Here is a 26481-nt window from a genome sequence, read left to right as displayed (position 1 = left end):
CAGGACGCTTTAAGTGATTGTTCAGAATTTTATAAGGTAGGTAAGAAGAGACAATATCACAGGACTTGACCCAATCACACAACAATATTAGTGGGAGCCAAACTCCATTGGTTCCTTGGAATGAACAAACGTCCACTTACTAACAACGAGCTCAACAGTTGACCTTTTACCCGACGATGGAATGAAGCATGTGTACGTTCCCTCATCAGACAGTTTGACTTTGGAGAGTTTTTTTCTGACACACTTCAGTTTGTTGACGAACAACAACGTTCTTCCAATGTAGGCTGGGTTTTGATGGATCAGAAAGTCCATGCCATCACGTCTCAAGTGGACATATCTGGGAGTCAGATCAGGTTTCGTTTTGCCCACTCAAGAGTCATGGTTGCAACATAATTTTTCCAGTTGACACGGAAAAATGATGTCATCGCCAAGCTGCACATTCATTGGCTGAGTTGCTAACGAAACAGCAAAAAGTGGATGTAAACTTGACTACTGTTACCTTCAAGTGACGACACTTGTCAAACATATTAAAGGTACTCTGGCAATCTGGAAGCACTGTGCTAAGCAACTGAGCATCTAGCATGAAAGCGATCAATTTTTCTGCATTAAAGTGTTTTCCTTTTGTGTGTGTTACCTGCAGAAGTCTGTGTCAGGTGGGGGAGGAAGAGAGCATGACAGGAAATGATTTGAGATTTATGAAACATCGTGTCCTTTTGTAGAAGAATCCTGGAGGTTTGGAAAAATGAAATATATGTTAAGTGGCAAAGAATTTATGAGATACTACAAAATACTGAATACTTACTGTGCAGGATTAAAAAACATTTCATAGTCCCTATTTTACCTTTTTGTGTCATCCCATAACATCACTGCAAACATATCCCAGAGTGCACCGCATCGGGGCCAAATGAAGTCCTTCAGGGGCCAGAGTTGAGATTTTGCTTTGTGGAGGTCAACATCTCTATCCTCATTGTTCCTTTCACTTGTCACTGGTCATTTAGAGGCTACACATAATGAAACCTAATTGTTGAACATTAACTATTACAATCCTTTGTAGGGGCCTATTGTCACATTCCAAGCCTGAAGACCATGTGGTGGGCCGTGTGGTCCTATGTTCACAACTACAATCCAGAGTTGTAGTGGACCAACCCCCTCCTCACACCTTGATGTGAAGATGTCATAGACTCAGCTGCCACGACATTGGTCAAACGGTAAACCCACGGCTGTGAGGTCATTTGAAGTTTAAAAGCCTTGAAAACCCAAAATCAACTCTCTCCGGCTCAACGCAAGGCAGAAAGGAGACCTAAGAACTTGCCCTGGATGTCCCAATCCAGTGAACCCAGAACTCTCTCCAGGCCAACTAAGAAGTAAGGAAGAGGAAGAACCCAACCCTAGATTATTTCCGGTGAACACATAACCTCTAAGGCCTGCACCTCCGTTTGCTTTCAAAAGTGTCTGCCTCAACTTGTGGACCAAGCAGCGATTCACTTCGCCCTCTCTCTCCTATACCACGAAGACAATTTTCCAACTTCTTCAAGCCCAGAACTGAAGACTTGGAGCAAAGCTCACCACAACGGACAAACCATTGACTCAGTGGACACTCCAGTCCAATTGATGCTACAGAGAATCACAAAACAGACTTGATTCTATTAAGTAAGGCTTTGATGTTTGGGCAGATTAAGATTTAGAGTCAGATTTAGATCTTAATAGATAAAAACAATGTATGGAATACTGTATTTTCCATGTTTAATATTTCTGCGATTGTGTTCCTCAAGTTTTCTGGCAGTGCTTTTCAGCACAGAACCTGCATGATAACTGTGTTTTTTCTGTCTCTCTCTCTGCACCTCTTGGGTGACAAGAGGGACTCCTCCCTCGTGGGTGCGTTTATAACTTCACTACCTGCTGTACATGTCACACACACACACACACACACACACACACACACACACACACTCTCCTCTCTCCCTCTCTCAAGCTTTACTTTCCTTGTGATTGAATCCGTTATTATGTGAACTTCCTGTTATTGTTTTGTGTCCGGTTAACTGTATTTATGGTGATGACTTTTGGTTATTATTGTGAGTAAATAAATAATAAATCCTTCATATTAATTATTATTAATATTATTCCTAAATTATTTTTTAAAGGCAGTATTTGACAAATGTTAACAAAATAGTTATTTAAGGAGTTAGTGTGTGTTGTGTTTATTAGTAGCGCCAGTCGTATGCAGTGTGTGTATGTGTTCCTTGTGTGATCTTAACAAGGTTATCTGATCTAAGATGATGATGAAGACTGAACTGGGTGGAGATCCTGGCTGGTCTGTTTCCTCATTAATCCTGCCTGCATAGCATTCAACTGTCATCACACTGTTGGACCATTGGAACACCAATTTATTGAACTAAAAAAAACTATTTACACTGTCAATAATAATCATAAGATTATCAAAGGTTACATTTATAATCAGGACACTGGCTCCAACAAGTCAGTATGTAATACAAAGGACCGAGAGAGCTGGTGGCCCTCACCAGAGGGGATCTGACAAAACATATATGTGACAACAAGTGGAGGAGGGCTACCTAATTTCCAATGCAAAAGGCTGTTAACACTCAACTATTTGAGCGCACAACCAAATGGGGGAAAGCGGCCCCTGCTGCCGGACTGTCTATGACAGGGGTGTCAAAGTAAAATACACAGAGGGCCATAAAACTACATTTGCTACAAGTCGAGGGCCGGACTGGTTCAATGTTTATTAAAACATATTGAAATGATTGCACATAGCCTATTGAACCAAGACCTCACACAGTGTATATTATTGAATCATTTAATGAATCAAGCAATATTTTCTTATGGCTCTGTCAGTAATTTCAACAGAAACATTTTTCAACAGGCAAACAGCAACCAAGTAAATTTCCTTCAAAAACAAAATATGTTCCTTAACAAGATAACAAGATAACAAGATAAATGCCGAAATGAAATTGCATGCATTATGAACCCAAAATGCATTATTGTACTGCTCTATGATCCTCACCAATCACTGCTTTCAAATAGTAAAATGAGAAAATAGTAACAAATGTAAACATTTAACTGAATTAAAAACTGAAAATACGTTAACGCTCTGTGATGCTCACTTGTCTGAGGCTGAGCCTGAAACTTGGTGGTGTTTCATCTTTTGTACAATTTCATCAATGTTTGGGGTCAGGCTCTGAGTTGAGGAAATCCTCAGGATTGAATGAAGGTGTTCATCAGTAAGCCGGCTCCTATGTGATGTTTTGTTAAGCTTCATCAAAGAGAACAGTTGTTCACACAGGTATGTGCTGCCAAACATAGAGAGCGTCTGAGCCGCTTGGATGCGCAGCTGGGGCATTGTGTCGGGGATGAAACATGCAAACTCAGCAGCGCCCACTCTCTCATATTTTTCCTTCAGTGCGTCATCACACTGGAGCTCAATCAACTCCATTTGTAGGTTTGGTGGTACGCTTTCCATGTCAACTGCAAAAGGATTGCTGAGCAGTTCAAACCTGCTTTTTTGGGCTTCAAAGTCAGCAAATCGGCGTCGGAAGTCGGCGGCAAGTACGCTGAGTTTATCAGCAAACTGTGCACTCGGGAAAACAGCGGTTGAGAGCTTCTCTTTCATGGTCTGGCAGCTCGGAAAGTGGCTCAAGTTTTCTTTCCGCATCTGCGTCTCCCACAGACTCAGCTTGAGTTTAAACGCCCTCACTGTACTGTACATGTCAGAGATGATGCGCCCCCGTCCCTGCAGCTGCAGGTTCATTACATTAAGATGGCTCGTGATGTCGCACAGAAACGCCACTTCACACTGGAACTTCTCATCTCGGAGCGCTGTAGTGTCTTTCCCTTTGCTTTCCATGAACTGACAGATCTCCTCACGCAGCTCGAAACACCTTTTCAGCACCTTTCCCTGGCTTAGCCATCGCACCTCTGTGTGATAAGGCAAGTCACCATACTCTGTATTTAACTCGCCCAGAAATGCCTTGAACTGGCGGTGATTTAAACCTCTGGCTCTAATGAAGTTAACTGCTCGTGTTATGGTGCTCATTACATCTTCCATTTTCAATGCTTTGCCACACAACGACTCCTGGTGTATTATGCAGTGATAAGCTGTCAGCTCACCGGTGACGTTTTCCTCCCGCATCCTCTCACGGATCCTTGCCACCAATCCACTCTTGTGCCCGCACATCGCGGGTGCTCCGTAGTCAGTCCCACAAGTTTATCCCAACGCAGCCCCATTTCATTTACACATCTGGATACCTCTTCATACAGATCTTGTCCTGTAGTTGTGCCATGCATTGGACGTAATCCCAAAAACTCTTCAGTTATGCACAGGCTGGAGTCCACGGCGCGGATGAAAATCGACAGCTGGGCAATGTCAGATGTGTCTGTGCTCTCATCCACAGCAAGGGAATATGCGATGAAATCTTTTCCCTTTCCCACAAGCTGTTGTTTTAGATTGGCGGAAAGCTGGTCTACACGTTCAGCAATGGTGTTTCTGCTCAGGCTCACGTTTAAAAATAGTTGCCTTTTGTCCGGGCACACGGCGTCACAAACTTTAAGCATACAGTTTTTCATAAACTCTCCCTCGGTAAATGGCCGGGCTGATTTTGCGACGTCTTCTGCCACAATAAAACTGGCCTTGACCGCAGCCTCGCTTTGTGATTTGGCTGTTGTGAACAGAGCCTGCCGGGACTTGAGACCTCTTTTTAATTCTTCTACCTTCTGTAGTTTTTGTTCTGTGTCCATATTCTTGTATTTGTCTTTGTCTTTGTGTTTCTGAGACGTTTCATAGTGCCTTCTTAGATTATATTCTTTCATTACAGCGACACTTTCTCCACACAGAAGACACACGGGTTTGCCTTTTACCTCCGTGAACATGTATTCTGCCTCCCACCTTTCTTGAAACCCCCTGTTCTCAGCGTCCACCTTTCGTTTAGCCATTTTTGTGCAGAGGGGTACCTGCAACTGTTTTGATTGCTGATGAATGATGAAGCGCTGAATAATGCTGCAGTGTGTTCGCGGGCTTTCGCTCGCGGTGCATTGTGGGGAATGTAGTGTTACGCTGGTGCGTGCAAAACACCAGCGGGCAGCCGCGGGCCGGTTCTAATAGTAATTAAATATCATCCCGGGGGCCATAGATAATTCATTTGCGGGCCGGATCTGGCCCGCGGGCCTTGAGTTTGACATATGTGGTCTATGATGTCTTCCTTAGATCACTGATTATCACATCAGGTGCTAAGTATATTGTATTGTTGTTGTGTAACACATATACTAGGTGAAAACATCTCATATCAACACAGGAGGAAAGGGGTCTCGTCCTCACACAGCAAGGGACCAGAGCCTGGGCAAGATAAAACAACATAATCTGAAAATATGAGCTTTGTTGTGTTCTGACTTAAGTCCCTGAGCAAATGTACAAATAAATAATACATAAAATAAATAAATAAATAAAAAAGAGCAAAAATACAGGTATAGTGCTACATGTATGTATGAGAGTATTCTCTGTGATTTATTAGATCAGTAACTTTTCACTGCCAACAAAATTAAAAGTTTTCTGTTTCTTTGATGTAAAACCAAAGAGCCTGAGCCTGTTTTTCTTTGGGTTCTCAATGTTGTGGAAAAATAACACAACATAACATCTGTGTGTATGTAGCATTGTATGTAGCATTTTATGTGTTCAATGTGTTTAACTAAGCATCCCAAAGATTCAAACTCTACAGTATAATTATATAAAATATGATGTGCGTCTGCGTCGCCTACGCCTTTAGCAGATAAACTTGGAGATGTTTAGGCTTTCATTTGTGCATGTTGCTGTGTTCATTGGCCTCGGGGCCGGACAGGCACCTGTCTATCTCGTTTCTGTGACCTAGTGGAGAGACACAGAGGCGCCTCTGACACCTTGGAACCATCCAATCACCCTTGTTCTCTCTTGCCCGTATAAGAAGTAATATCTCTATTGTATCGTCGTCTTTTCTGTCTAGCAACCAGAACTGACCCACTGCAGTATAAAGGAATAAACTGATTTGTCTGTGTATTTCTGAGTCTTCTCAATTGTCTACAACTAAGAATGGAAATTTCCACCACAAACATGATGAGGGCCTGGAAAGATGACATAAAAATAGACAATTTATGATTGATGCATCATATGGAAGCACTTGCTATATATTGGACCAAACATTTTGTTCTATCATGACTGTGCCTCTTTTTCAAATACCTTAAATATCTCTGTCTTTCTCTGTGTGTCTGTCACAGATGAAGCTTTTCCTTGTATTATTCTGAACAAGACTTGAGTTAAAAGAGCAAGATCTGAGTTTTAAACAAACATCTTACTTTGTTCTAAAGCATTGTTATTTCTGACAGCCAGCTCTCGGGTGATTCTCCACCACCTGAGATGTTACACTTGTAGGGCCCTTCGTCAGACTTGGAAAGTGGTTAGCAACGATCCGACGAAGGACACATGTAACACAGGTGTTACGTCCCCGTAGTGACTCAGAGGGGAAGGGCGCAACATAAGGCAACAGACTTAGGTGAGGGTGCAGGAATACAACACCAAGAAAGAATGTCAATTAAATAATGTTTATTTTAACAAAAAGCAACACAGGGATCAAGGAGGACTGTTAGTGGCACCAAATAAAAATACAACAGAAAACAATACCCCACCCCCCCTAGCAGGTGCTAAGCACCCAAAAATACAGTGGGTGGTGCTCACTCTAACCTAAGGTTTCTAACAACAGGTAAACCTACGTGATGCAAGATGTAGACCCCAGGGTATCTTCCTGTCCTCACTTGTCCGTGCGTGCAACACAAAAGAGTTAGCAAAATAATCCAAACGGTAGGAGCTCAACAACCATACCATACCAAACCAAAGAGTGGAACAAGAGAGGGAACTGAAGACAAAGGGGCTGTATACATGGTGTGGGGATAGTTGATTGAGGATATGGAACAGGCGAGTGGTGATGACTGGAACCAGGAAGTACATCTGAGAAAATAGGAGACGCAGACCAAAAGAGGGAGACAAAAACACCACATAACAGAACCAAACAAGAATAGGCCTACATACATAAATAATTCGTAGACACCATACGTAACACAGGGGTATATATATATATATATATATATATATCACCTTTTAAACGTTGGTGAGGAGTATAACTTCACAGCTGGAGCTCATCAGCTAATCAGCAGCCTGCAATCAGGGACGTACTGTGAAAACAAAACAAAACTCTATGAGGAACTGACACCAAAACCGTTTTTTTTTAAATAACTGAAATATTTTGTGATTTTACTCTGCTGGAAAAGTCTGGATGTGATGAAAACCAAACAAACAAAAACATTAAGCGTGACTAGAGATGCAGTGAGATGGATTTTGTATTTCAGTATGTATTCCAGTGTAGATTTGTTTTGTATTTGGTTTAAGACGCAATATTGAAAAGCACTGAATGAAGCATTGAGGGTTGAGTACCGTATTTGAATGCAAATCAAATTCTGTAAATGTTTCACTGTAAATGTTACACATCACACTTTGCACATAGAGTTTATTTTCCTAAAAAGAACGAGATATAAATAGATTTGTGGTTACTGTATTTATTTTATTTACATAACAAAAGCAGGTTTAGAACTGAAACTTGAGTTTATAAACTACAAGTGTGTGTAAATGTGTACTATGTATAAATATGTTTAATGTAACACTTGTTATCCACATCTGCACATTATATGAATTAATGATCATTTATGAATCCACGTGAGGGCTTGGGGTCATAGTGGTCCCGTGTCAGATGTTTGATGTTTGGTAGAGCTCCTCTCTCCTTCAGTGAAGTTCCTCCGCTTTCCCTGACCTGTATGAGACAAAATATATACTTAAATAGTTAAAGACAGCAAAATAAATGTCAGAAACTGTCCATGCCGATATATTACAAAAAAAGTTGTGAGGCATTGTTTGGACTAGGTGTTAGTGAATGTAATGGACTTATTCAGTTTGATTAGAACTGGTCAAAATCGTATTTAAAAAACCCCATCGAAAAAGGAAATCAATTTATTTTCTGTAAATTCAGTGTTTGTGTGTTTACTTCAAACGACAGTGAGATGTCTTTATAACTGCTGAACCAGCAAATCCTTACCGTTACACTGGGATCCTCTTACCTAAGAGAAGACAGTTTAATTATCCGCCTTACCTAAAACCAACTGCAGTATAGAGCACATCCCCGTCTGTTACATGTTGATCGATACTCGTAGAGGGAACTGGAAACAAAAAAAAACAGTTACACTGCATGTTTGTGAGAACTGGTCCTTCTCATCATCATATTTTTGGTTAAAATACAACATAAAAACCATCAAAGTAATAAATCAGAAGCTATTAGTCAAGTTTGGCTTTGATCACACTCAGTTTGTTTGCTTCAATCTGATCCATAGTAATAAAATGTATGTCATTTTTTCACCACCAACCAACAACAAGCATATAAGTTTGCAGTTACAGTTAGAGTAATGTGTGTAATATTTCGATGATAGCGATTGCCTCAAACATTCTTTGACAATCCTGGTGTCTTCCCTCAGTTTAAGTTAATCAAGTATGCATAAATGTTTGGAAACCTACTTAATGCCACTGCTAATCATCCAATATGCAGAATGTTTTGAAAGAAACATGTAGGTAGAATTGTTTCTTTTTTCTGTCCTTTATCACAAAACCAGGGTCAAATTCTGACAGAACAGCGGCATTGATAATATTAAACTATTCCCAGGATATCTGTTGTGGAAAACCATTTCTGCATGTGAAGTACCTCAGGGCTCAATTATAGGTCGTATTTTGTTATTTGTTAAAACACATTACCCACAGATACAGTTGCACATATTAATCCTGTTTCATTCATAAATCATGATTTCAAATTGTACCTCATTCAACAGAACAATGTTCCTTTAAACGTGAAAATCAGGCTCATTCTAAAAACCAGATTATGAATCTACACAGAATGGGCACTTTGAAACTGTGAAGATAATTGCAAACATAGTTTCATAAAAATAACTTCACACATTGTCTTCAGGGTCTGTTGAAGGCTAATTAACACAAAGAAAGTAAAAGTCAAGTGAAGGATAAACATATATACAGTATATTAAAGTACCTCTGGTCTGTGTGGGTTTTCTGACCTGAGAGTAAACACAGGGCTCCAAAGAAGCTAGAATGACAAGCAAACACAAACATTTTCTGTTATCCTTGATGTCCTTGATGAAGAAAATTATTTCTTACACATAAGTACCAGGTAGGTAGATGAGGTATGTACGCTAGATGTTACTCTTTAATCTGTTGTTATGATGACGCCTAACAAAATGTTTGTAACAGACACATAGTTGCCAGTTTTTAAGGTGTAGATCATTACTTTCTACACATTATGAATAAATAAGGTTCTGAATGTACTTTTAGATATATCTGTTAACAGTAAACGTATTGTATTCAAGCATTTAAGTGTATTGATTCTCTGGTTCTCTGATATATAAACAAAAGTAAGTGGGCGCAAGAAAAAATTATAAAAAAAGTATATGTGTTTCACTATCAAGCTTCACTAGATGCTGTGCGATACACAGAAGGCTATATAAATATATCAATACAAAAGTTGCTTTGCAGCCAAGCAGCTTTTTCCGTCTATGGTTTCCTGTCACGTCTGACTCACTGAGATGCTCGAATTATAAGCAGAGTCTGAAAATAAACGCACTATAAGACAAATCAAATAGCTGTACATCTAACCTTCTATCAATATAGCATTTAGTGTGTGTGAATGGTTTTGTGCTTGTTGGCCCAGAGTGATAATTATAGCTCATAGCTGCTGTTGCAAGCAGAAACATATAGAGGTGACCGTTCACACACTTTCCCACAAGGGCTTATTTGTATAAATGCACAGACAATATTTGTTCCTTAAAGTGTGAGGATAGAATTCACTTCTAAACTTGTCCACCAGCTCAAACAAGATGTTGCATGCCGACGTGTATCATAAAACAATAAGAAGTACTAGAAGTAGTGTTAAAGTACTCTACCTTCCTTCTTCCGGTCTTTTCTCACAACAGCATATGTGTCCTGGTGTGGATCAGCTACACTAGCATCTGCAGAAACTGTAAAATAAAAACCTTGTATTTAATATAAAACAATGGACACAATGTGTTATACATACTGTAGCTATTTCAATAAAAGTGGTTATATAGATAAAGTGTAATCTAATCTTATCTATTTGATAAATAGAGAGGCTATACATGAGGAGGTGTTTAATCTTTTTTTCAGTTTTGTGTCCCTTTCTTCTCTCAATAATTATAATGTAACTGGTGGTCCTCGTTTGGCTCTGTGCCTGATGTTGGTGTGTTTGAGGAAAAGAAACCTGCCGTTGAAAGTACAACAGGAACCAAGGAAACAGAGGTCAGGCCAGGTTTGTATTGTGTTCCAGAGACACAGCCAACTAAAAGAAGCAATTTACAGTGTATCTGTTCTTTTAATTTGTCCTGTACCTCTGGATTTCAAGCAAACTCGTCCCATCATCAGCAGCAGTAGAACCACCAACAAACTGCCAATGATCGGCAGCAGCATGAAAAGAGAAGACGATCCTTCAGGAGCTGCTGGAGTGTCTTCATGAGGGCCTGGGAGGATGACTAACAATAGACGCTTTATGATTGACGCATCATATGGAAGCACACTATCTGAGCAAGACTTGAGTTAAAAGAGCAAGACCTGAGTTTTAAACAAACTAAACACCTACTTTGTCCTGATGCATTGTTTTTTCTGACAGTCAGCCAGCTCTCGGGTGATTCTCCAACACCTGAGATGTTACACTTGTATGGCCCTTCATCAGACTTGGAAACACTCTCAATGGTCATCTCTCCTTTATAGCCGATTTCCTTGTGTATTCCATCTTTATAGAACTCTGCTATGTGCTCAGAAGGTTTTTTTTTTCTACATCTCAAAGTCACATTGTCTCCTTCCATCACAGGAAGAGGGGGAATCTCCAGGATCACATCACCAACTCAGCAAAACATGACATAACATGGTTTTTAGTTACACATGATTTCATTAATATCATTTTGTTTGCATCATCAGCAATACACAATTTCCAAAGATTTCGAATTTTCTCAGACTCCTGCTGGGGTGGTGGTGTGACATTTGCATGAAGGAAAGAGGACCTGTGATCATACAGTATATACGTTATGTTACGCTGTCAGGGTTAATTTAAACTCTGTGGCTCCAGACACCAAAATGGAAGAAAACATAGTTTGACACAAACCGGCTCTTATGTGGACATATAATGGTTTCTTCCCTGGATCACGCCCACATCTCTACCAAAGTTCACAAAATGGGGTTTAAATGTTGATTAGTTACTAAATAATTTTTCAAATGCCAAAATGTGTGGGACATACCAGTAACACTGACGTTGAGTGCGTTGCTTCTCTCTCCGTGTTCAGTCTCACACCAGTATTCTCCACTGTCTCTTTTAAAGGCTGTGTAAACCGTGCAGGATCCTGCAGACACCCAACAGCCACTAGTGTCTGATGCAGCGTTTTCCTTGACCTTCCTGGTTGCTCTCCATTCAGTCAATCCATCAATGTCACAAACTATAGTGAAATTGTCATATAGAAAGAACTGGAGTCTGTTTGGAATAATACGAGGAAAAGCTTCATCTGTGACACACACACAGAGAAAGACAGAGATATTTAAAATATTTGAAAAAGATGCACAGTCACGATACAATGAAATGGAAACAAAGTCGCTGATAATTGGTTCAATATATAGTCAAAAATCCTTTCTGTAATGTGGCATAATGCAATGCAACTATTATTGTACACTGGCTGCACAAAACACTGGGACTGCTTTTATGTTAAACTGGTACATGTTTGTTTTTTTTATCCCCGGGGTCTACGACAAAGTTAAAAAACAACAATAATACTAATAATACAACCTTCTTTCTTTCTCTTTATCTCTCTCTGTCCCCCCCCCCTTTCGTCATAAAGAATGATCTCTAAAATGTACTATAACTGTATGAGCACTGTCTTCTAATACATTTTCTTCAATAACAACAAATACTAAAGAAATAAAAATAAACTGGTACACGTGGCATTTGACATATGGAAAATATACTTTTGAATTTATCTCTGAGATTGTAATTTCTCAATCACTCCTTTGTCATTAAGGTATAAATGTGAATAGACTGTATGTTCTATGACAAATGAATAAGTCAATGGTCATAGCCTGAGATCTGATGACCAAACTGCTGCTCACCTTTTTTTTGTGAACAGTAACAGCGATGAACAACCAGCAGCAGCAACACATTTGCCACTGGAGAGACAAAAGAAGAGATGAAACTATTATATATGCAAGACTGATGAAATCCACTTTATGGACATCATTTGTCTCTTTGTGGATGATTGGATAGTAAGTGTTGTGAGAAAAAGGCTTTGGAATGATTTGAAACTTACCTATTAAACCTGAGAGCAAAAACATCACTACAATTGAATTCATCCAGATAGCTGGTGTTCCACATTCTTGGTCTCCTTTTAAAATCAGGTAATTAACCAACAGGATCTCTGCAACCTTAATTTCAATTTGTAATTGTTTTACTGCTATTTACTGCCAAAAGTATTGGGGCCAACATACAATGTTAGGAAAATAAATTTGAGAATTGTGTTTGAGCAAACAAGAGAGAGCAGAGTAATTGAATTGCTTTAACTACTATAAAGTATTTTACTAAAGCTAAGATTAGTATTCACTACATCAAAACCACTTAAGCGTTTTCTTTGAATTCTCAGGAGGCTACATTAAATCTTTATTCTCATAACATTTAGACTTTTCCGCTAAATATTCTGTCTTTGTTCTGGCCCTAACACTCGGCCATGGCATTGAAATGTCTAATAATGGTACTCACACAGGGCGATGCAGCGAGCTGTGACCTCCATGCTGTCTGGCTGCTGACTGAACATGCTGGGTGATTTAAATATAAAGCAGATCAGACCTTCCTCTTCCTCTTCCTGTGCTGCCTTTTTGTGGAGTAGATGTCAGGTATTTGAGTTGTACTTCTACAAATTTGATGGTAATGACCTTAATTATTATTGAGTTAATAAATCCTTTCATATTTTCACAAGTACTGTCTGAAATTGTTTGCTCTGAATGTCTGTATGCTTATCAGCCTCTAAGCAACGTCAAGTCTCACCCTTCTAGCCTGATTTCGAGTGCAAAACTAATCATTAAATTAATCCCATTTTATTGATTAATTAAATTAATTAGACAGTGTTAATTGATAATTAAGACTTATGGTGAATCTTTAAGGTTTAGGTCAATTATATGCTATCTTGGTTCCCTTTATTACCATTTATTTTTATAGCAATCTTTGATAATGTAATATCACCAACAGCAGGGAACAGAAGCACGCAGGTAAGACGAGCACACAACGTAACATTAGCAACGATCCGACGAAGGACACATGTAACACAGGTGTTACGTCCCCGTAGTGACTCAGAGGGGAAGGGCGCAACATAAGGCAACAGACTTAGGTGAGGGTGCAGGAATACAACACCAAGAAAGAATGTCAATTAAATAATGTTTATTTTAACAAAAAGCAACACAGGGATCAAGGAGGACTGTTAGTGACACCAAATAAAAATACAACAGAAAACAATACCCCACCCCCCCTAGCAGGTGCTAAGCACCCAAAAATACAGTGGGTGGTGCTCACTCTAACCTAAGGTTTCTAACAACAGGTAAACCTACATGATGCAAGATGTAGACCGCAGGGTATCTTCCTGTCCTCACTTGTCCGTGCGTGCATGCAACACAAAAGAGTTAGCAAAATAATCCAAACGGTAGGAGCTCAACAACCATACCATACCAAACCAAAGAGTGGAACAAAAGACAAAGGGGCTGTATATATGGTGTGGGGATAGTTGATTGATGATATGGAACAGGCGAGTGGTGATGACTGGAACCAGGAAGTACATCTGAGAAAATAGGAGACGCAGACCAAAAGAGGGAGACAAAAACACCACATAACAGAAACAAACAAGAATAGGCCTACATACATAAATAATACGTAGACACCATACGTAACACAGGGGTATATATATATATATATATATATATATCACCTTTTAAACGTTGGTGAGGGGTATAACTTCACAGCTGGAGCTCATCAGCTAATCAGCAGCCTGCAATCAGGGACGCACTGTGAAAACAAAACAAAACTCTATGAGGAACTGACACCAAAACCGTTTTTTTTAAAAGAACTGAAATATTTTGTGATTTTACTCTGCTGGAAAAGTCTGGATGTGATGAAAACCAAACAAACAAAAACATTAAGCATGACTAGAGATGCAGTGAGATGGATTTTGTATTTCAGTAAGATGATTTGTTTTGTATTTGGTTTAAAGACGCAATATTGAAAAGCACTGAATGAAGCATTGAGGGTTGAGTACCGTATTTGAATGCAAATCAAATTCTGTAAATGTTTCACTGTAAATGTTACACATCACACTTTGCATATAGAGTTTATTTTCCTAAAAAGAACGAGATATAAATAGATTTGTGGTTACTGTATTTATTTTATTTACATAACAAAAGCAGGTTTAGAACTGAAACTTGAGTTTATAAACTACAAGTGTGTGTAAATGTGTACTATGTATAAATATGTTTAATGTAACACTTGTTATCCACATCTGCACATTATATGAATTAATGATCATTTATGAATCCACGTGAGGGCTTGGGGTCATAGTGGTCCCGTGTCAGATGTTTGATGTTTGGTAGAGCTCCTCTCTCCTTCAGTGAAGTTCCTCCGCTTTCCTTGACCTGTATGAGACAAAATATATACTTAAATAGTTAAAGACAGCAAAATAAATGTCAGAAACTGTCCATGCCGATATATTACAAAAAAAGTTGTGAGGCATTGTTTGGACTAGGTGTTAGTGAATGTAATGGACTTATTCAGTTTGATTAGAACTGGTCAAAATCGTATTTAAAAAACCCCATCGAAAAAGGAAATCAATTTATTTTCTGTAAATTCAGTGTTTACTTAAAACGACAGTGAGATGTCTTTATAACTGCTGAACCAGCAAATCCTTACCGTTACACTGGGATACAGTTTAATTATCCGCCTTACCTATAGAGCACATGCCCGTCTGTTACATGTTGATCGATACTCGTAGAGGGAACTGGAAACAAAAAAAAACAGTTACACTGCATGTTTGTGAGAACTGGTCCTTCTCATCATCATATTTTTGGTTAAAATACAACATAAAAAGCATCAAAGTAATAAATCAGAAGCTATTAGTCAAGTTTGGCTTTGATCACACTCAGTTTGTTTGCTTCAATCTGATCCATAGTAATAAAATGTATGTCATTTTTTCACCACCAACCAACAACAAGCATATAAGTTTGCAGTTACAGTTAGAGTAATGTGTGTAATATTTCGATGATAGCGATTGCCTCAAACATTCTTTGACAATCCTGGTGTCTTCCCTCAGTTTAAGTTAATCAAGTATGCATAAATGTTTGGAAACCTACTTAATGCCACTGCTAATCATCCAATATGCAGAATGTTTTGAAAGAAACATGTAGGTAGAATTGTTTCTTTTTTCTGTCCTTTATCACAAAACCAGGGTCAAATTCTGACAGAACAGCGGCATTGATAATATTAAACTATTCCCAGGATATCTGTTGTGGAAAACCATTTCTGCATGTGAAGTACCTCAGGGCTCAATTATAGGTCCTATTTTGTTTTTTGTTATAACACATTACCCACAGATATAGTTGCACATATAAATCCTGTTTCATTCATAAATCACGATTTCAAATTGTACCTCATTCAACAGAACAATGTTCCTTTAAACGTGAAAATCAGGCTCATTCTAAAATCCAGATTATGAATCTACACAGAATGGGCACTTTGAAACTGTGAAGATAATTGCAAACATAGTTTCATAAAAATAACTTCACACATTGTCTTCAGGGTCTGTTGAAGGCTAATTAACACAAAGCAAGTAAAAGTCAAGTGAAGGATAAACATATATATAGTATATTAAAGTACCTCTGGTCTGTGTGGGTTTTCTGACCTGAGAGTAAACACAGGCCTCCAAAGAAGCTAGAATGACAAGCAAACAAACATTTTCTGTTATCCTTGATGTCCTTGATGGAGAAAATTATTTCTTACACATAAGTACCGGGTAGGTAGATGAGGTATGTACGCTAGATGTTACTCTTTAATCTGTTGTTATACAGATGACTCCTAACAAAATGTTTGTTACAGACACATAGTTGCCAGTTTTTAAGGTGTAGATCATTACTTTCTACACATTATGAATAAATAAGGTTCTGAATCTACTTTTAGATATATCTGTTAACAGTAAACGTATTGTATTCAAGCATTTAAGTGTATTGATTCTCTGGTTCTCTGATATATAAACAAAAGTAAGTGGGCGCAAGAAAAAATTATAAAAAAAGTATATGTGTTTCACTATCAAGCTTCACTAGATGCTGTGCGATACACAGAAGGCTATATAAATATATCAATACAAAAGTTGCTTTGCAGCCAAGCAGCTTTTTCCGTCTATGGTTTCCTGTCACGTCTGACTCACTGAGATGCTCGAATTATAAGCAGAGTCTGAAAATAAACGCACTATAAGACAATACAAATAGCTGTACATCTAACCTTCTAACAATATAGCATTTAGTGTGTGTGAATGGTTTTGTGCTTGTTGGCCCAGAGTGATAATTATAGCTCATAGCTGCTGTTGCAAGCAGAAACATATAGAGGTGACCGTTCACACACTTTCCCACAAGGGCTTATTTGTATAAATGCACAGACAATATTTGTTCCTTAAAGTGTGAGGATAGAATTCACTTCTAAACTTGTCCACCAGCTCAAACAAGATGTTGCACGCAGACGTGTATCATAAAACAATAAGAAGTAGTGTTAAAGTACTCTACCTTCCTTCTTCCGGTCTTTTCTCACAACAGCATATGTGTCCTGGTGTGGATCAGCTACACTAGCATCTGCAGAAACTGTAAAATAAAAACCTTGTATTTAATATAAAACAATGGACACAATGTGTTATACATACTGTAGCTATTTCAATAAAAGTGGTTATATAGATAAAGTGTAATCTAATCTTATCTATTTGATAAATAGAGAGGCTATACATGAGGAGGTGTTTAATCTTTTTTCAGTTTTGTGTCCCTTTCTTCTCTCAATGATTATAATGTAACTGGTGGTCCTCGTTTGGCTCTGTGCCTGATGTTGGTGTGTTTGAGGAAAAGAAACCTGCCGTTGAAAGTACAACAGGAACCAAGGAAACAGAGGTCAGGTCAGGTTTGTATTGTGTTCCAGAGACACAGCCAACTAAAAGAAGCAATTTACAGTGTATCTGTTCTTTTAATTTGTCCTGTACCTCTGGATTTCAAGCGAACTCGTCCCATCATCAGTAGCAGTAGAACCACCAACAAACTGCCAATGATCGGCAGCAGCATGAAAAGAGAAGACGATCCTTCAGGAGCTGCTGGAGTGTCTTCATGAGGGCCTGGGAGGATGACTAACAATAGACGCTTTATGATTGACGCATCATATGGAAGCACACTATCTGAGCAAGACTTGAGTTAAAAGAGCAAGACCTGAGTTTTAAACAAACTAAACACCTACTTTGTCCTGATGCATTGTTTTTTCTGACAGTCAGCCAGCTCTCGGGTGATTCTCCAACACCTGGGATGTTACACTTGTATGGCCCTTCATCAGACTTGGAAACACTCTCAATGGTCATCTCTCCTTCATAGCCGGTCTCCTTGGGTATTCCATCTTTATAGTACTCTGCTATGTGCTCAGAAGGTTTTTTTTTTCTACATCTCAAAGTCACATTGTCTCCTTCCATCACAGGAAGAGGGGATATCTCCAGGATCACATCACCAACTCAGCAAAACATGACATAACATGGTTTTTAGTTACACATGATTTCATTAATATCATTTTGTTTGCATCATCAGCAACACACAATTTCCAAAGATTTCAAATTTTCTCAGACTCCTGCTGGGGTGGTGGTGTGACATTTGCATGAAGGAAAGAGGACCTGTGATCATACAGTATATACGTTATGTTACGCTGTCAAGGTTAATTTAAACTCTGTGGCTCCAGACACCAAAATGGAAGAAAACATAGTTTGACACAAACCGGCTCTTATGTGGACATATAATGGTTTCTTCCCTGGATCACGCCTACATCTCTACCAAAGTTCACAAAATGGGGTTTAAATGTTGATTAGTTACTAAATAATTTCTCAAATGCCAAAATGTGTGGGACATACCAGTAACACTGACGTTAAGTGCGTTGCTTCTCTCTCCGTGTTCAGTCTCACACCAGTATTCTCCACTGTCTCTTTTAAAGGCTGTGTCAACCGTGCAGGATCCTGCAGACACCCAACAGCCACTAGTGTCTGATGCAGCGTTTTCCTCGACCTTCCTGGTTGCTCTCCATTCAGTCAATCCATCAATGTCACAAACTATAGTGAAATTGTCATATTGAAAGAACTGGAGTCTGTTTGGAATAATACGAGGAAAAGCTTCATCTGTGACAGACACACAGAGAAAGACAGAGATATTTAAAATATTTGAAAAAGATGCACAGTCACGATACAATGAAATGGAAACAAAGTCGCTGATAATTGGTTCAATATATAGTCAAAAATCCTTTCTGTAATGTGGCATAATGCAATGCAACTATTATTGTACACTGGCTGCACAAAACACTGGGACTGCTTTTATGTTAAACTGGTACATGTTTGTTTTTTTTATCCCCGGGGTCTACGACAAAGTTAAAAAACAACAATAATACTAATAATACAACCTTCTTTCTTTCTCTTTATCTCTCTCTGTCCCCCCCCCCTTTCGTCATAAAGAATGATCTCTAAAATGTACTATAACAGTATGAGCACTGTCTTCTAATACATTTTCTTCAATAAGAACAAATACTAAAGAAATAAAAATAAACTGGTACACGTGGCATTTGACATATGGAAAATATACTTTTGAATTTATCTCTGAGATTGTAATTTCTCAATCACTCCTTTGTCATTAAGGTATAAATGTGAATAGACTGTATGTTTTATGACAAATGAATAAATCAATGGCCTGAGATCTGATGACCAAACTGCTGCTCACCTTTTTTTTGTGAACAGTAACAGCGATGAACAACCAGCAGCAGCAACACATTTGCCACTGGAGAGACAAAAGAAGAGATGAAACTATTATATATGCAAGACTGATGAAATCCACTTTATGGACATCATTTGTCTCTTTGTGGATGATTGGATAGTAAGTGTTGTGAGAAAAAGGCTTTGGAATGATTTGAAACTTCCCTTTTAAACCTGAGAGCAAAAACATCACTACAATTGAATTCATCCAGATAGCTGGTGTTCCACATTCTTGGTTTCCTTTTAAAATCAGGTAATTAACCAACAGGATCTCTGCAACCTTAATTTAAATTTGTAAATGTTTTACTGCTATTTACTGCCAAAAGTATTGGGGCCAACATACAATGTTAGGGAAATAAATTTGAGAATTGTGTTTGAGCAAACAAGAGAGAGCAGAGTAATTGAATTGCTTAAAGTACTATAAAGTATTTTACTAAAGCTAAGATTAGTATTCGCTACATCAAAACCACTTAAGCGTTTTCTTTGAATTCTCAGGAGGCTACATTAAATCTTTATTCTCATAACATTTAGACTTTTCCGCTAAATATTCTGTCTTTGTTCTGGCCCTAACACTCGGCCATGGCATTGAAATCTCTAATAATTGTAATAATTGTACTCACACAGGGCGATGCAGCGAGCTGTGACCTCCATGCTGTCTGGCTGCTGACTGAACATGCTGGGTGATTTAAATATAAAGCAGATCAGACCTCCTCTTCCTCTTCCTCTTCCTGTGCTGCCTTTTTGTGGAGTAGATGTCAGTTATTTGAGTTGTACTTCTACAAATTTTTCAATCAAGTTCAGGCCATCAGCAGTGGGTGGAGTCTAAGAGAAGCAGAATAAGGGAAACCCGCACACGCACCCACCCACCCACCCACACACACACACACACACACACACACACACACACACACACACACACACACTCACACACACACACACACACACACACACACACATATTCTCACCGTGGCTCAGGTGCTGCCCTCTGCAGGCAGTAAATCAGTAAAACATCCCTGACCTTAGTTGCCACGGTGACACAACAGTGTTTATTGTTGCAGTGTATATTCTGCTTCAACAGCTTCAAAGACAAATGCATAGGAAGTTAATTTAAACATGAGCAACATAACACACCAATACTAGTTTAGTTTAGTTTAGTTTAGTTATTAAATATCAACAGTGTGTAAATCCTGACAGGAAATTCAGAGCGTCTCAGTTAAACATTAAGAGAATCAAATAATGATAATGATCTGATAGTAAACTATTTTATTTGAGGACTTTGGACTCTTAATCAGAGCTTTCATTTTCACTGAGGTGAGCCGACAATCACACACACACACACGCAGCAGGTACGTGTTCTTTACTGAAAGCAACAGATTCTTAGTTTTAACTGGTTATCTCAGTGACATATGTGTGAGTTCCTATACTCCTTTACATGCGATTTAAACAATGATATAAACAATCGTATATAAAGTTCGTAGCATTTCATTGTCTTCAGAGTTTCGAGTTGAGCTATCACTAATTTGTGGTGTTTTATTTATTTTTTCAGAATCCTGGCATTGCAACCTTTTTTTCTCAATATTGTTTCAAATTTTGTGACAGTTGACCCAAAAAACAAAATGGTGGGAAATCTAGTTGGGTGGAAATGAACCTATACTGTATGGGTCGATGTCGAAAGCCCCGAGGAATCCAGGAAAAACAACGATTTAAATTAATGGTTCAAATGCTGTAGGCCAAAATGTAAATGTGATTATTACAGCGCCACTATCGGGCCAGACTGTAACAAGAAAACAAAACATTCTTGTAGGAAGTAACTACCAGCAACTTCACACAAATGAATTAATTGCGTTAACTTGTAGAAAGTGTCTTACAGGTGCTGCTGTGTGCTTTATCATTTCAGCTGGTGAGATTTATTTGATTGTTGGCGTGTGTGTAGTCGTTGCTGGCTTGGTGGCTGGCTGTGTGTGCATATGCAAGCGTAAGTAGCACATCACTGTCATATGCAATATGTACGCAGTGATGCATTTCATAGGAGATAGAGATCACGTCTCACGTGAACTGGAGGAGAGAGAGCGGCAGGTGGAAGAGAACAAGACTAAGCTTGAGAATCCATCCAAGACTCCATAACATTTCGTTGTAAAAAGCGTACCACACCCATTTGTACATCACTGGATTTTCCACCATTTTGATTTACTTCTCCAAAATGTTCTTCTGTATCATTTTTGTCCCATAGCATGTTTTGAACAAGCGAGACAAAAGTTTTATTTTTGTTTTTTGATATAGTTTGCTGTGTTCATGAAGGAATCAGACATCTATAAACAAACATGTTGGTCATGTGACCTCACTACTTGCGTACAAAATGAGACAGGAAGCGACCTGATGCTTACATTTAGTCAGTAACTTTGGAACCCAAAATGGAAGAATCAAAGGTTGCAAATTCGCTGAGTTGTTACTTGTTCTGATCACTGTTATCTTAGCTTATATTGTAATTTCTGTTTTTTGGCTCACACTCACATGCATACATGCAAGCACTCATGCACGTCCACGCACGCACACACACACACACACACACACACACACACACACACACACACACACACACACACACACACACACACAAATATATATATTTTTTTTTTTGAAGAACACGTTTAACATAACAATGAGCAATTACGGGACAATCTTGATTGTTGTTAACCAAAATACTAAAGAAAGTTATGAACTACAAATTGTTTCTGTATTTAGTCTCTTTGGAGTTTCAGCTTCATTAACTCCACCAAGAAATGTTTCTACCCTTATTAGTTTGTGTTTCATTTTCTAAAAGTTTCTACAAGTAAATAAAAAAAAAGAATATTCTTGAATAAATCATTTGTTATTTTAATATTTCTGTCTCTCTAACTTTTTTCTCTGTCTTTAAGTAAAAAAAATCTCCTCTTCCGTCCGCACAGAACAGGACGTGCTTCTTTATCTGTGTAAACACTTAGGCGCCAAGTCTGTTTATGTCACTTCTGTATCGACTCGCCCCAAAGTCTTCTCAAGCGAGTGCAAAAACCGTCTTTGAAATTTGAGTTAAACATTTCAAATGTAAATGTTATAATGCGTGTTAATTGTGTTTGTTTGTGTTCAGCCTTGTGGTGTGACTGTGGGTAAGATGGCAGACAAAAGCAAATCTCACAGTGTGGGCGTGTTGCTAATCAGACTCACAGATCTCTTTATGTGGGGACTTTGACCCTGTGATTTACTTTAAGCTGTGCTGAGCTGCGACACACACACAAGGTAGGTGGCCTTTGAAAAAGACTTTTTAAATTGTTTAAACAAGATTATTTTTGTATGAAATGATTTCTATTTGGCAAACGCGGAGGAAGAGCTCCTCTGATATCCACTTTCATATATAATGTGTGAGAAATCTATGAAACAGGCAGACATAGTTCACTGTGCAGAAAGTGGACATGAAAGCCGACAGCAGTGGTGGATAAAGTACTTTGAAGACATACTTGAGTAAAAATAGAGAAAGTAGTTGCATTTAGAAAATGACGTCATTACAGGTAAGATGAGAAAAAAACACTCCTTCGTTCGCAAATGTGTTTATTGTGTAAATTGTGTTTGTTCATTTTTATCTCTGGTATGAACCTTGAACCTTTGATGTATTTGACTTGTCAGACCTGCAGGATGCCTCAGAGCAGAGCGAGCTTCACATCTGTGCTCCGAGCCGTATGTGCCACTCTGATCCTACTTGTCCAAACACACTCTTGTGGAGGTAAATGAGGCACAATCACACCCATGTGAGAAATCAGTATAGAAATATAAACAAATGGAATAAAGAAACCTGTGTTCCTCAGGTCAGCCTCAGGTGATCGGTCCACAGAAAATAGTAGCCATGCTGGGTGATGATGTCATTTTGCCCTGTCACCTGCAGCCTGTCATGGATGCCGTTTCCATGACACTGGAGTGGGCGAGACCTGACCTGACGCCAAGATTTGTGTTTGTGTGGTTCAACCGTCAGGAGATTTTGTTGGATAAGCATCCATCATACAAGGGGAGAACCTCAGTGTCCATCGACGAACTGAAACAAGGAAACATTTCACTGAGACTGTCCAACGTCACACTGTCTGATGAGGGCAAATACCGATGCTTTGTTCCAAAGTTAGACACGCAAACTAACATCGAGCTTGTCGTAGGTAAGTACACACCTGATGTACTCAATAGGATGAAATGTTTTTTTTTAAATAGCAATTAAGTCCAAGTGGGTCAAAGAAGTAGGTGTTTTGCAGCTTGGAGCATTTTGGTCAATATTTCATGATATTTTACCAAGTCAGTTGTCGACCCATATGGATATTTGAAGGCTAAAGTGAAATGTTTTGAAAAAATAAATAAAAATGTTATGAAATATTATGTGAGTAAAATTGCAAATGTTTGAGAAAAAAGTCAAAATGTTACAAGAATCACTGCAATACCAGAATACAGAGGAGACTTGACACTTCAGCAAAATTAAGATCAGCAGCTGAATGCCTTTATTTGTAATTTGGGATTTTTTTCTTGTAAAGAAGTCCAGATGTCTCATCTTTCTCTCATCTGTAGCTGCAGCGTCTCCGCCTGTCATCACTTTAATGGGCATCGACCTCACCAGTGGTGCAGTGATGTTAGAGTGTAAATCTGCAGGCTGGTATCCAGAGCCTGAGGTGCTTTGGCTGGACGCTGAGGGAAACATCGTCTCTGCTGGACCTACAGAGACGCTCAGAGGTCCTGATGGTCTCTGTACTGTCAGAAGCACAGTGACTGTGATCAACAAACACGCCAACACATTCACCTGTAAACTACAAGAGAACAAAACCAACCAGACCAGAGAGACACAGATTCTCATTCAAGGTCAGAAACTGTTACCCTCAAGCAGCTGAGGTCTCGTGTACTGTGGTTCCATTCTGTGTTTGATCATTTCAGATGATTTCTTCATGGTTTCGTGTCGGCCTGTTGGTAGCAACGCCATTGTTGCGATCGTGTACCTCCTGTTCATTCTCACTGTTTGCTTTGTTGTGTGGAAATACAGACAAACCAGTAAGTCACAGATTTCTGTAAGTTCTCACTACAGTCAGTTGATCTCATTTAACATTATGTTTTTTTTCTTGAAATATTCCAACTTTATTTTTGTGATTCCAGAAATATTGTGATTTCCCCCCCAAAAAACGTTAATAAATGTTCCCGTATCTTGTGACTTTTATTACAAAATATTGCAACTTTATCCTCTTAACATTTAAACTTTTTTCCGGAAATAGTCAAAATTTCTCATTATAAGATTTCAAGCTTTTTGCTTACAATTTATTGACTTTATGAACAAAACGTCATTGTCATATTTCTTTGAGTCTTTATCATGTCTCTGTGTTGTTCTGCGCCACATTTCCCTTTGTGAAACTCATGTAAAACTTACCTTTCTTCCTTAACTTAACTGTGTTTGTGCACAGAACCCAAGGGGACTGACGGGAGAGAAGGAGAGAAGGATCAGCTCATTAAGGAAATACAGAAAAACAAGGATGTGGAGCTAGAAAAAAAACGTTTAGAGCAAGAAAACAAGGATTTGAAAACAGAACAAGCAAATGTTACTAAGCAGTTACATGATATGACAGGTAGGACAGAGAGTGCAGAGAAAAAACTGGTTGATATGTTGCCGGAACAGAAGAAGGAACTGAAGAACCTGACAGAGAAACTAATGATTCACAGGGCTGAGATGCAGAAACTGCTAGATGAGAATAAGACAAAGGTACAGGACAAGGAAATAAAAGAGAAGGGAGGAGACAAGACAGCCAACCGAGCAAAGGCATATGAGAGCCTCAAAGAAATCATGTTACAATCCAGAAATGAACTGGAGAAAAAACTGAATGATGATTTTAATCTGGAAGGCATAATAGAGGATTTAATGGTGAAGACTGATCAAGTGATTGGTGAAATAACAGAGAGGGACAAAGAATTAGAGAACAACAAGCAGTGAATGTAAAGCTGAGGGAGAGAAATGCAGAGATGAGAGTTTGGTTATTCACATGTTATTTACCAACAGATCTGTGTTATGTTACGCTCAGCTTTCTCCTATATACACCTAGGTTAAATAGTCAAAATGTAAAAAATGCGTCAGTGTAAATATTCTTTGGCCTCACTGAGAGTGGAGGAATCAAACTAAACCAAAAAAAAAATCTATCCAAATCAATCCTCGAATCAAAAATGTAATATAAAAAACAGAATTAAGTCAGATTAAACAATTGCGTTAACTAGTACTATTATACTGTGGTACAGTATGACGGCATTGCGTAGAACTATATGTTTATTAACATAATAAAGTTATTTACTGTAGTACTATTACTGTACTATTCCAGTGTCATAAGTATAGCACTACAGTAATACTGGACACTATAGGGCCACAGTACTGTTACTGTGCTATGCTCTAGCATTCTATTGTTTCTCCAGTATAGTACACTGACACACTGTAATAAAGTGGATAGTAATAACATGAAGTAAGATAAACCTAAAGAAAAAACTACTACTACAGTACAACTACACTATTACTGTTCAATGTACCATTCATAGAGAAGAATATAACATTAAAGTTTCATTGCATAACATAGTACTATAGAATTTTGATGTAGCTTGTTAATTTGTTTATATTGTCATTGTTATATTTTTGGTTGTTGCTTTTTGTCTGTGATATGGTAAAAATCTGCATTTGATCTTGATGTGTCCCAGTCTGTCATGGTGACTGCAGCGGCTGGTTCATTTCTGTGGTGCAGTGAAATGTTTCTGTCAATAAAATAAAACAGGGAGCCAACCTCTGTCGCCATGGAGACTATTTATCAAGCCACAAAACAGCGGAAAGTCCACAGGTCGATCTGAATAAACCTGTGACACGATTCAAAGTGAAACTAAGACAGAATCACTTTGGAATCATGAATCAACCCTGAACAAGAAATGAAGTAGTTAATTAATACTCAATTTTTAAACCACATACAATGTCAAACTTCAATCTTTACAGATGTACAATTGTCTGTATTCACAACAACACCAACATGGTTTGTCTTTGTGTCAGTGGCAGAGATCTGGAGATGCTGTGGTTGTTCTGCAGGGGCGTTTGAGGTCAAATACACTCTCCACCTTTAGTCTGTGTTAAACACACACACACGCACATGAACACGCACACACACACAGACCCACACACACACACAGACACACAGACACACACACACACACACACACACACACACACACACACACACACACGTGTGTTCTGAAATAAAATGTGAATGTGGTTTC

General features: G+C 38.6%; 3 protein-coding genes and 1 long non-coding RNA gene across 7 annotated transcripts; 1 reads left to right on the top strand and 3 right to left on the bottom strand.

Moving 5' to 3' along the window:
- Window positions 1-6563: 6563 nt before the first annotated feature.
- LOC143010756 (uncharacterized) lies at window positions 6564-7376 on the bottom strand. Its single transcript, XR_012964850.1, has 2 exons — window positions 7133-7376; window positions 6564-6985 (listed from the first exon to the last, which is right to left on the bottom strand). It is a non-coding gene; the product is annotated as an uncharacterized LOC143010756 (long non-coding RNA).
- A 206-nt stretch (window positions 7377-7582) lies between these two features.
- On the bottom strand, window positions 7583-12937 carry LOC143010629 (low affinity immunoglobulin gamma Fc region receptor III-A-like). Of its 3 annotated transcripts, none has more exons than XM_076163023.1 (10): window positions 12894-12935; window positions 12448-12522; window positions 12251-12307; window positions 11392-11652; window positions 10737-11000; window positions 10489-10629; window positions 10027-10101; window positions 9120-9173; window positions 8178-8244; window positions 7583-7841 (listed from the first exon to the last, which is right to left on the bottom strand). In XM_076163023.1, the coding sequence occupies exons 2-10, from the start codon at window positions 12488-12490 to the stop codon at window positions 7814-7816; spliced, it is 990 nt and encodes a 329-aa protein (XP_076019138.1). In that variant the 5' UTR covers window positions 12491-12522; window positions 12894-12935; the 3' UTR covers window positions 7583-7813. The 3 variants fall into 3 exon arrangements, with proteins under 3 accessions (XP_076019138.1, XP_076019137.1, XP_076019139.1); XM_076163022.1 differs by having other exon boundaries at window positions 12448-12562; window positions 12894-12930; XM_076163024.1 differs by lacking the exon at window positions 12448-12522 and having other exon boundaries at window positions 12894-12937.
- Window positions 12938-13900: 963 nt separating this feature from the next.
- On the bottom strand, window positions 13901-19858 carry LOC143010693 (low affinity immunoglobulin gamma Fc region receptor III-B-like). The gene is made up of 10 exons (XM_076163182.1): window positions 19815-19858; window positions 19163-19219; window positions 18310-18570; window positions 17655-17918; window positions 17407-17547; window positions 16946-17020; window positions 16047-16100; window positions 15120-15171; window positions 14110-14809; window positions 13901-13962 (listed from the first exon to the last, which is right to left on the bottom strand). The coding sequence occupies exons 1-9, from the start codon at window positions 19843-19845 to the stop codon at window positions 14782-14784; spliced, it is 963 nt and encodes a 320-aa protein (XP_076019297.1). The 5' UTR covers window positions 19846-19858; the 3' UTR covers window positions 13901-13962; window positions 14110-14781.
- Window positions 19859-22433: 2575 nt separating this feature from the next.
- Window positions 22434-25798, top strand: LOC143010692 (butyrophilin subfamily 3 member A2-like). Of its 2 annotated transcripts, XM_076163180.1 has the most exons (6): window positions 22434-22467; window positions 22852-22948; window positions 23031-23369; window positions 23770-24057; window positions 24130-24243; window positions 24648-25798. In XM_076163180.1, exons 2-6 carry the CDS (start codon window positions 22861-22863, stop codon window positions 25169-25171), a joined length of 1353 nt encoding a protein of 450 aa, XP_076019295.1. In that variant the 5' UTR covers window positions 22434-22467; window positions 22852-22860; the 3' UTR covers window positions 25172-25798. The 2 variants fall into 2 exon arrangements, with proteins under 2 accessions (XP_076019295.1, XP_076019296.1); XM_076163181.1 differs by lacking the exon at window positions 22434-22467 and having other exon boundaries at window positions 22860-22948; window positions 23108-23369.
- Window positions 25799-26481: the final 683 nt, after the last annotated feature.

Source organism: Genypterus blacodes, unplaced genomic scaffold, assembly GCF_046128005.1.
Source record: "Genypterus blacodes isolate CSIRO-AG114 ecotype Tasmania unplaced genomic scaffold, CSIRO-AGI_Gbla_v1 ptg000129l_1, whole genome shotgun sequence".
NCBI lineage: Eukaryota > Metazoa > Chordata > Actinopteri > Ophidiiformes > Ophidiidae > Genypterus > Genypterus blacodes.
Note: the sequence above shows the minus strand (reverse complement) of the source record. Positions and strands in the feature narration are given on the sequence as shown.

Coding starts and splice junctions, on each gene's coding strand:
- LOC143010629 (XM_076163023.1), bottom strand. CDS start 12,490: ATGAATTCAATTGTAGTGATGTTTTTGCTCTCAGGTTTAATAG. Junction 10,630..10,736: donor AAACAATGCATCAGGACAAA/GTAGGTGTTTAG, acceptor GTCTATTGTTAG/TCATCCTCCCAGGCCCTCAT. Junction 10,102..10,488: donor AGTTTGCTTGAAATCCAGAG/GTACAGGACAAA, acceptor TTTATTTTACAG/TTTCTGCAGATGCTAGTGTA.
- LOC143010693 (XM_076163182.1), bottom strand. CDS start 19,845: ATGGAGGTCACAGCTCGCTGCATCGCCCTGT. Junction 17,021..17,406: donor AGTTCGCTTGAAATCCAGAG/GTACAGGACAAA, acceptor TTTATTTTACAG/TTTCTGCAGATGCTAGTGTA. Junction 15,172..16,046: donor AAAACCCACACAGACCAGAG/GTACTTTAATAT, acceptor TTTTGTTTCCAG/TTCCCTCTACGAGTATCGAT.
- LOC143010692 (XM_076163180.1), top strand. CDS start 22,861: ATGCCTCAGAGCAGAGCGAGCTTCACATCTGTGCTCCGAGCCGTATGT. Junction 23,370..23,769: donor TAACATCGAGCTTGTCGTAG/GTAAGTACACAC, acceptor TCTCATCTGTAG/CTGCAGCGTCTCCGCCTGTC. Junction 24,058..24,129: donor GACACAGATTCTCATTCAAG/GTCAGAAACTGT, acceptor TGATCATTTCAG/ATGATTTCTTCATGGTTTCG.